The following is a 10,769-nucleotide window of genomic DNA, read 5'->3' on the forward strand; positions in this document are numbered from 1 at the left end:
CTATAGGCCCTACATTAGTGACAAAATATAATTAAACAAAACATTAGACCGAAGATTGTAGTAGTGGTCACTTGTGAATGAAAAGCAAATAAAGAACACATATTTACCAATTGAATTTCGGTTACATGAAAAGAGTCAGTTGGTCAGGGACAATTGAAGATTGAAAAGTTGATTGGGAATCAAATAAGCACATAAAACATTGATAGATATGGGATTCAGGGTTGCAAAAGATATTTTTTTGCAGGGGAGTTATAAAGCTGAAAAGTATTTTCATTATTCTTTTTCATCTTACTTACATTCGCCTCTCCTCTGAATGCCTACCCATCCGATCCAGATTGAGTTGAATCATGAATGTGAGCTAGAAATTAATGGTGAATGACTAAATTAAATTTACAGCTTTATATCTTAAACCAAAATAATTAATTACATCCTGTTACCATTAGCTCATATAGGTACTGAAAAATAAGTTCTTAGCTAACAGATTTATTTTATCGCTACATTTGTAAATGACGAGGAATTAAAAGCACTGTAGGGATTATTTAATGAGTTGAGTTTTCTCATTTTGTAAGTAAAATAAGACCTTTCACTGCATTCTTTCTGACACCGTTTTGTTCCTTAGTGAAAACTGGAAATTAAAACATAGGCTAACAGTAAAATTAGATAATTTTTAAACCTTTTTACAGTAAACTAACTTACTTGTAAGCATTTTTTAAATGAGAAACAATCTTTTAATAGGTACATCCTTCTAGCTTCAAATTTTGTTCAATAATGAGCACTTATAGTTATACTTTTCTGCACAAATTATGAAGAAGTATATCCTATACTCTTATGAACAATGTATGCTTGTATGTATGCTTACACAAAGATCTTGAAAACGGCATCAATGATTTCCTTCAAATTTTGTAAACAGTTTATTTCTGGCCTAAAAACTTGATTGACGACAGCCACTACCTCAGGAAAATTTGTATTTCACTGCACAACTCATTTGAAAATTTTTAAATTTAACATTGGTTTTATGGGTTGCCAAGTAACTATGTTGGTTTAACAAAATAACAAGAAAAGAGTAAACAAAAGATCATTTGTTAATAACAAGCCATCCTCAGTATACTAGCAAATTATAATATACAGTACAAAGGAAAAAAAACATCAGCTGTTACTATTGATTGAACAAAGATTACACCGAATATTACTCGATATAAGGGAAAATAGTTTTGATCAAATACTTTGATCATTTTACTTGGCTCTCTCCTACCAAAACTTAATCCCCGAAGTACTGAGGCAATTATTAGCAAACTTTATTATAACACAGTTCAACCAATGTTTAATAATATATTTATTTGATATAAATTAGAATGTAAACAAACATGCTGTTTTAATTTAAACAAACTGTGAAAACAATGTTTATGTAGACTATTATTGCCAGGTTAAAATTTCCATTATAACTAGGGTTGCTTTCAGAGAGGTGAAAGCCAGTTGAGCGGAACAAACGTGATTTGATATTTGTATAAGTAACTAAATGTAAAAAAGTCAATAGATGTACTAATGCTGGTTTTATTGTTTAAAATTATAATAATTCAGATTTGTTTTTACTACATCTTGTTATTCAGATACCTCTTCCAAAAGTACATTATGGTAGTTTTGACCAGGAAAATATTATCAGTTAATTTGGTGCAACACAAATAAACAACTCGATCAATTACCTATAACCATAGATAAAACATACTCCCTTAGATAACCTACACTTTACCTTCCTAATCTAACCTTACTTCAAAACACTTAATCTAGTCACGAATACTCATAAACCCCGACCTACCTTCCCCACATGCCTAAATTAGATCAGTGTTCAATCTGCGTTTTATTAATAAGTGTAATAACTTACTGCACCGTCGATGTAATTCAACATAATATAACCTGTGATGTATTATCGGATTAAATATCGATTTCGATTCGGTTCAATATATCGCTTATTAAATCCTGATTTCTAACATTGGCTGTTTCTAATCAGCTGGCAACACAAGGTTCATGGTTTAAAAACGTTTAAAAGAAAAGTCTAGAAAGTTCATAAATACCTTATGATTCTCTTGTTTACATTTTTCTTGTAAACAAAAAACTGTCATATGGCTACTTTAGTCCCATAAGCCTAATGTTAAAATTTGGAAATTTTAAGTTCGTTTTAAATTGCATTAGCATTATCTAATTGAAATTTGTTTGTTTATTAACCATCTCACTATTAGTCTAAGTAATCTTGTTAAGTTTAGCTGAAATGTTTTCTGCCGTTATTGAGTGATGTTGCTTTATTTGTTGCATTGAAGTTGATCCCAAAGAGCTACGCTCGCTTCGCTCAATAAATCAAAACTCCATTGAAACTTAAATAATTAAAGCCAAAATTAGTTGTTAATAAAATGTGAGTTTCCTTTGTGTTTCTTTTAGGTACCAGTATCTAGTGTTACAGTGTGTGTTTGGAACAAAAGGTGCATTCTAAGTCTCAATACCAATTATTAAAAGAGCGTAAATCCTAAGCACATGTTGGACAACTGTTAACAACAGTGTATTCCAATGCAGGTATCAGAAGCCTAAACTGTTCAGAACATTAGTTCATGGTAAAACCTTTTACTGTAGTGATTACAATTCATTTTACAAGTGTACAATTGTTTTCTATTGCAGGAAACAATGTGCGGGGTGGCAAGGAGTGGTGTGGGCTGGACGGGGATGGCGGGGACACAGGCTGCGGGGGTGTCGGGACGGAGGCGGGGGAGGGTTCCGACGCCGGGGACCAGCTGGAGGGGACGGACACAACTCCGGACGACGCTCTTCACCTCCAGAGACGGGTGGGACTCCTCAGTGGGGTGGCTCTAATCGTCGGAACTATGATCGGTAGGTTGTTCACAATTACAATGCCTACCGGTATAAGTTATACTTTTTTGGAGAAGTCAGCAACCTCTTTTAACCATGCATTTGTCATTCCACAGTCCTTGGGTTTATGCATTTAAGGTAAGGGTTAAGTTGGTACAGTAGAGTGAACTGCACGGATAAAATTAAGTGGCGAGCACCGAACGAGAATCCACAACATCGCTGCCATAGTTCTTCAAGATACCGACTGAGCCACCAACTTGCCTAATAGCATTGACTTTTTAGAGTCTGATGTATACTAAATGCAAGTTGCATCCATAGTACAGAACAGGGTCTTATGCAAGATGGTCAAGCTATTGACAACACTGGAAACCTCGTGTATATCGTCATGCAGGTTGTGTCAACTGCTTATGACCCTCGTGAAGGCACTAAAGTTTGATTTACTTATTTGGTACCTACTGTAATTCTTCAGTTAATGCTAAGATAGTACAAGGAAATTTTCAGAAGAATTCCCATTTGTTATGTTCAACACTGTGTGTTTCAGGGTCTGGGATTTTCGTATCGCCGTCTGGCTTGTTGATCCGCACGGGATCGGTCGGGATGAGTTTCGTCATCTGGATAGCATGCGGCGTCTTGTCGCTTTTAGGTAGGTCAATAGACAAGACGGGACATTCATTCTTCCTTCAACAATACAAACATAATTGTACTGGACATCATCAAACTTAGGGTCCACCAATAGTAAAAGACTTTTCATGCTCCTACAAATTAAGTGGTGCTAAATTAAATCCACAATGGAAAAAAAAGAATCAGCTGATGTCTTGTATATCATTTTGTTTTAAATATAAATCTGGGGATATGTGGTGTCTATTGGTGAAAAAAAACTCTATAGAACAGCCAATAGAGTTGAGAATGTTGAGAATATTAATAGGTTGTTGATGCTATTGGTTTTATTTTTTACATTTTAATCAGAAAAATGGATTACACAATCTTGTTAGGGTAAAACTTGTTCATTGATAGATAGCAAAAACTATAGGCCATGCGCTATTGGAAGATATCTCCCATGTCCTTACTCCAAATTGTGGAAGAATAAGGTGTTAAAATTTCATATATCATATTTTTTTGTTTCATTTTTTTCACAAATTGTATGGTTTTTTTTGGGTTTGTTAATTTCAATTAGAAAACGCACACTTTTCTCTTTTAGTATAATTGTGCTTGCACCAATAATTATAATTCTTTTTTATGTGTAAATTATGGTCATAATGTACTATAAATCTACTAAGGATGCAAGAAGTTTACATATAACTTTTTTTGGTTCGCAATAGATTGGAACACTTGCTGTATCCAATATTTAATAGCGCTATTTACTCTATATTATTCATTTATGTACGTTATATGTATAGCAGACATAGGCTAGTTTCTTATCCCACTTTGGAATAATGTTAAATAGGAAAAAATCATACACCTATTGAAAAATTACTTCCTCAAATTCACACTCCAATTTCACAACCTCTATAAAAAGCATGCAAGGATTGATGCCAATTTGGACTTGTCTTCATTCATTGCACGTGTTGCTTTTGACAACTCGTGATCCTGACTAAACTATTTCTATTTTTGTCAAATGTAGCCTAACTGAAAATATTTTAGGTCCTATTCATTTACAAAAAATGATGATTAAATGTGAAATTGTGATTTTGTTTTCTGGTATTAAATTAATGTAAACAATATTCTTATTCTCAAATTTGAGTTTTTGTACAGGTTATGGAGGAAGAGACTTGTACGAATTTTACTTGTTGAAGTAAAGTATTTTTAATTTACATCTCTAATTTACAATGATGTCAAAGCCCAACAAAATGGATAGTAATAATTTTGATTGTGAATCTGAACGTTTTAAAACCGAATTAACTTCTCGGAACAAAAAGTGAAGAGAGCTGTCGAGTGTTGAGTGTTAAGTGATGATGTGCCTTACATTGACTTAGTTAACCCTAGGTCAGCGCAGCACTCGGGTATCACGTGATGTCTCCGGCCATTTAATTCCGATCCTTGACTCTCAGTTTGTCTTTGTCTCGCAATGAACTTATTAACAGAAACATACCATTGAAAATAACATCATTTTTGTTCTTTGGTAAAAATGTCCTCAGAAAATTCAGTACTTACTCTTAAAATAAATTCAAATATACTTTTTGTTTGAGGCAAACTTAAAAACTTTAAAGGAAAAAGTCTATGAAAACAATTTAGAGTGATGTATAGATGTTTGATATTCAGACAGAAAATTCTAGATGAAATGTACCATTGAGAAAAATAAAATCATTTTTGTTAAATTTAGTAGGATTTTTGGGAAACATCACACTTTAAGGTAATACAGTTTAAGGTATTTAAATATTTAAAACAATAAATCAATAAAATATAAGTATTTATTTGAGGCAAGTTAAAAAAAAATATTCAAAACATGACTTTCTCCTAAAGGGATACCGGTATATAAAGTCTAGATGTGTATATAGACTGAACAGTCAAGATTGAAACACTGAGTTGAATAGAAACTTTGACTATTGATACAACTTCAGTATCCATTAGTTAATGATAGAAGCCAAACTAGTGAAAAAAAGAATTCAGTTAACCAAACAGCACCTGTGCGAAATTGATCTGGAAACCATCATCCTCCATGTGCAGCTAAAATTTATTTCTGATTATTTATAAAATATCCTAAAATTTTTACTACTTGTTTGAATATACATGAAAATGTTCTCAAAATGATTATATCAAGTTTTTTATGATTTTTAAGAGATGAATATCCACATGTTTCTAATAATGCTATTAGGAATTGTAGATTAAATACAAGGGCAGCTTTTTAAATAATGCGCATAAATTCGTAGTTCGCTTGTACACCCCAACGACATTCATCGCCAAAGGACTGAAGGCTATGGCACTAATGTAATGAGTGAGGGTAAAGTGCAGAAATAGGCTAGGGAGTCCAAACATGGCCGTGAAAATGTTTATTTTGGAAGATATTGTGTTTTTTGTGGATTCTCACAGAAGACCACAAAGGAAAAGGATTTCACGGCCATTTTTACACTCCATAACCCATTTTCACACATGAATATACACCAGAACAGGCTACAGATTCCATTAAGGATATGGAAGCAGAGCCGGCGAGAGCCATAACAGGCCCCTGGGCTGAGCGATCGCGGGCCCTCTATTTTCCTGATTAAGTGTCCAGCCGCCTCCGTGCCGTTTTGTTATACATATAACAATATACTATTATACTAACATTTTTATTTTTTACTTAAGCAGATTACATGTACAGAAAAGATTTATCATTTGACCGGACCGGGCCCCTTCAGAACCCAGGGCCCCGGGGCTCTGGCCATCTAACCGGCCCTATGTGGATGTCTACTTGCTCCTCCTTTTACCTCCTAGCCTCAGATGCCTGACTGGGGTACCTACTAAGGGATTGAGATCGGGAATAAAACAGAAACTTTCATTTCATGGTCCAATTTCCCAAAGTAAAAGCAAAAGCCAATCAATTGACAGTTAGGTAATTCATAGGAGAAGCATACAGAGTTACAGACTCACAAATGTTCGAATTTATACATATAGATTTATATCAAAGCTGTTGGGGCAACTCTTTACAAAACCTGTCTAATGGCCTTCATCCAAATTTTGTGCGCATGATGTTGTACTTACAGGCAATAATTGTAAATCACAAAACAAAATGCAATTAACATTAATGGGGTGATTATAAAGAAGTAATTGGAGTAGTTTGAGAGTATAATGTTTGTTGTGTGGGTGCCGTGCCAAGTTACCTGGCATTGGATATATTAGTTTGGCACGACACAGCTTCATATCGATGCTGCATTCCTTGCCTTTGTCTAAGGATGGTTTACCTCTGTGTGTCTACATTCCAAAGTAGGAATAATTTACCTTGAATTTGCTTTTGAAAATAACCGATTGCAAAAAATTTATAATTTGAAGAACATATTTAAATTTGAGTTCTGGATTCAGCTTTTTAAAAGGGGATCTCAATTTTGTTTGATTTATGTCTTGTTCAAGGTATATAAACATTGCCAGAAAATAATCTTTCCAGATTATATTCTATTATTCCTGATTCTTGTTACCTAAACTCTTAAAACAAGCTAGTTGTAGTTTATGGTGTTTGCCTGGTAGGAACGGCGTTTTCACAAAGCTTTTTACTCAGTATTAATGGGCTATCCATTTTATTCCGAGATTATGGTGAGCGCTACTGCAGTGAAAAATTTACAATCACACCACTTTTGCCAATTCAATTTTGAAAAAAAACTTAGTTGTAGCTTATTGTTTTTTCAAAGCTGAACCCAACTGTTTATTATCATTGTGTTTTTAATGCACGGTTCTAAAAAAGAAACAACTTATCTCAGTCAGTAAAAAACCTATAAAGTTTATCTCACACCATTCCACATCCACACTCACTCATCGCCTACACCCTGGTTTTCATAAAATATCACTAAAATATTCTAGCTGTCTTAATTAAATTATTAAAAGACACTACCAACAACAATATTACTTGGTTTGATCATAAACCGGTACACTTGCAATGATTATGTTTCTCAATTAATGCTCCAATGTTAAAATTGTGGACGCTCTGGTCTAGACCCCTAGGGGCAGAGTGCAGGGCTTTGGTCCCTGAAAACCCAGGTTCGAATCCCGCCAGATGCAAACGGCTGTAGCTATATGATTATACGGGAACCCTGTAGGTCTAGCTTGAAGTAATGTGTAAAAACAGTTCTAGGGTATATCTTAGGGTCCTAGGATGTAGAGGTGGAACAAAAAGTTTGTAAAGGCTATTTACGTGTAGCAATAAATCTTCCCAACCTGTTTTGTCGACACCCTATTTTTTACAAGTCAGAAATAAGACAACAGAGATTGAAAGAGATGCGTAAATGAAGCAGACCCGTGTAGAACAGCAGCTATTCTCGTGCTGGCTGATACTGCTGGCAATGTTTGTCCATCGCACACGCTTGATGATCCGTGACCTTACAACGGACCTGATAAACAATACCTTGTACTACATTTATAATTGTACACGATAATACAATTGTATAGGTTTTCTCGCCTCGATCAAATTGATCTTTGTTTTACTACCACACTTGTTTACACCATTAAAAACAAGAATCGATAGTCTTAGATTTGTTAACAAAAATGTTTACACAAAATGATGTTTTCTTATGGATATTCTTCATGGTAGGTTAGGATTAGTTACTGTCCCAAGGGGGAAAAGGCCTCCGAAGCTGCATATGAGAATGAACGAAGACAATTCCATGCCTACGGCTTTCTTAATGGTAATCAAAGCTATTGTCTTCGGAAAAAAGTTAAATTTACAAGTGAGATAAGCATGTAAAAATACAAGAAAGCACAGGTGATGTCTTCAACTCCAGCTGATTCTTTTTCAACCTAGGAATAAAAATAACTACTCTATTACACTACTTACTCTATTACAAACCATGTCTCCAAAACAGCTGTTTTCTGCAGCAAATAATTTATTTGTTTCCTCGTTAAAAACTCTTAACCTAACCAACCAAAAATATTTTACCTCTTCAGGTGCACTGGCCTACGCTGAGCTGGGAACTATGAACACGAGTTGTGGTGCCGAATACGCGTACTTCATGGACGCGTTCGGTCCACTTCCAGCATTCCTGTTCTCTTGGGTATCCACACTGGTGCTCAAACCCTCTCAGATGGCCATCATCTGCCTCAGCTTCGCCAAGTACGCTGTTGAAGCCTTCGTCTCCGAGTGTGAACCACCCGACACTGTCGTTAAACTGGTCTCTGTACTGTCTATATGTAAGTTTGCGGAAAAAAACATTTCATTCATTTATTACTTTATACAGGAAATATTTTAGTTTATTCTTTAGTTAAAGAAAATTTAGTTTGATTTAATAGAACTAAACAGCTGATCTTGGTAACAAAGCTACACAGGTTATCTATCTATATTATTAATGTGCTGCATGAAACTTTGTGAACAATAAGGCTTTTTGTTTTAAGATTCAACCCCACATATTACATACCAAATTGTTCATCTAGGTGTGTAGATTTGCAAACTGACCTTAAATTTTTGAAAAAGTCCCTTCACTGTTTGTTCCTCGTTATTGAACCTACTTAAACTATCTGACATACGACTGTCTTTGATACCTGGGCTTTTAATACATGGTCATGGCTATAGAAACAGCTGATTTTGGACTTCTAATTAATGTGTTCAATTTCTTTTTGAGTACTGGACAATGAGTTAATGTTAATTGGCAATCAAAATTGTATGTTTTATTTAAATTTTTTATTTTAGTGGTGATCATGTACATCAACTGCTACAGTGTGAACCTGGCGACCGGAGTTATGAACGCGTTCACAGCTGCAAAGCTGATCGCCATCCTCATAGTCATTATTGGAGGCGCATGGAAACTACTAGAAGGTGTGTTTCATTGTTGACTAGACTGTACACCACTACTGTAACAGTGAAATATAGATAAAGCTATATTGCTATATGTGTACTGCTCGCATCGTAAGACCTTTGGGGTTGTAGGAGCTATGAATGTATGAGGACGGAGGAGTTGATGAACTGTGTCTTATGCAGCATGTTAAAAGAATCCGAAAATGTATTTGTATGCATGAAGTGCCTAAAACATGGTGTGTATAAGTACACTCAGTGGTGGCAACATGGTTGTCTGTACCCGTTACAGTGTAAAGTTACACCACATGAAAGCAGCACGTGAATCATTGGTACAATACTTGATCCTCCGCAGAGAGGGTCAGACAATACAAGGTAAGGACCTTTTCCCTAAAAAAAAAAAACACTTTCAAAATGCCAAAGGCCCAAAATAAAACACAAAGATATGGTCAGATAACCAAAGACGAGATAATTAAGACTCTGTATTATGCAATGGTGATATAAATCTTTCTTCTAACAAAGTTTGACTAGACTTGTCTGAATGATTTTGGGAAAGATTATACCGTCTAAAAAACAAACACGGCATATTTATCACGGTTACTTCACTCTAAATTAACAGGCTGTTTAGATAAACAAGGTGGTTAAAATTTAGAATATAGTGGTAAGTTAATTTGTTTCTTGTTTATATTGTAAATTTTAAAAGTTGCATTAAAATTATCAAAAAACGTTTTCTTCAGACAAATTCAGATTAAAACAATTAACATTTGAAATTCCAATGTAGAAAGAAAGTATTACATGATACTTACGCTGTAAAGGAAGCTGGCAATTCAACCAAGGGTAGTAAACCGTTAGTGCTGATAGGGGATGTGGGGGGCAAGTTGCAAGTTATAGCCCATTAGGGGGAAGGGGGGGAAGTAAGTGGTTGGAGCAATGACCAGGTCACCTTCTTACTCTCTCCCTCTTTCTCTCTTGTGTAACAGATTTTCTTTCTCGCTAGAGTGACCTGATTTTTATCTTTAAAAAAAGTTTCACCTTTCAAATGAACAAAATATTGCTTACCTCATGAACAATTTGTTATCAAATTAAGATGAGTCACTTGATAACTCAAACATTTTTTCATAGTTTATTAATAGGGTGGGTAAAAAAGTTAATAATTTTTTTGAGTTGTAATACCTTGGAAAAGTTGCTACGCCTTTACTTTAAGAACACAAGGATGTATCACACATCAAGGGTAATATAACTAAATCTTCACTCACCACTATTTATGTCACCATTACTTAACAAAGACGGTAACACAGGTTTCGCTGAACACGGGTGTAAAGGTTTACAAGTCAGTGTAATGGGGGTTGTACTACACCTCTCACCCTACTAGTGCAGTAGACGATTGTGTGTGATTTAAAACGGTTTTTCCAGTCAGAAACACAATCGTAGATTAAGGATTAAAATCACATCTCGATCAGGTTTGGTGTTTAACTCATGAGGAGTTAATATGTACGTAACAGGGCTT

At 34.9% G+C, this 10,769-nt stretch overlaps 1 protein-coding gene across 1 annotated transcript in view; it reads left to right on the forward strand.

Moving 5' to 3' along the window:
- Nucleotides 1–10,769, forward strand: part of LOC128993046 (b(0,+)-type amino acid transporter 1-like) — a 62,046-nt gene that overhangs the window by 24,298 nt on the left and 26,979 nt on the right. Inside the window, exons 2-5 of the mRNA XM_054416800.1 lie at nt 2,665–2,874; nt 3,395–3,496; nt 8,422–8,664; nt 9,161–9,286. Of these exons, the coding sequence (XP_054272775.1) occupies nt 2,665–2,874; nt 3,395–3,496; nt 8,422–8,664; nt 9,161–9,286 (681 nt within the window). The remainder of the gene's footprint in view (nt 1–2,664; nt 2,875–3,394; nt 3,497–8,421; nt 8,665–9,160; nt 9,287–10,769) is intronic.

This window comes from Macrosteles quadrilineatus, unplaced genomic scaffold (assembly GCF_028750875.1).
Source record: "Macrosteles quadrilineatus isolate MER2022 unplaced genomic scaffold, UCM_ALF_1.0 Scaffold_4__1_contigs__length_99947679, whole genome shotgun sequence".
NCBI lineage: Eukaryota > Metazoa > Arthropoda > Insecta > Hemiptera > Cicadellidae > Macrosteles > Macrosteles quadrilineatus.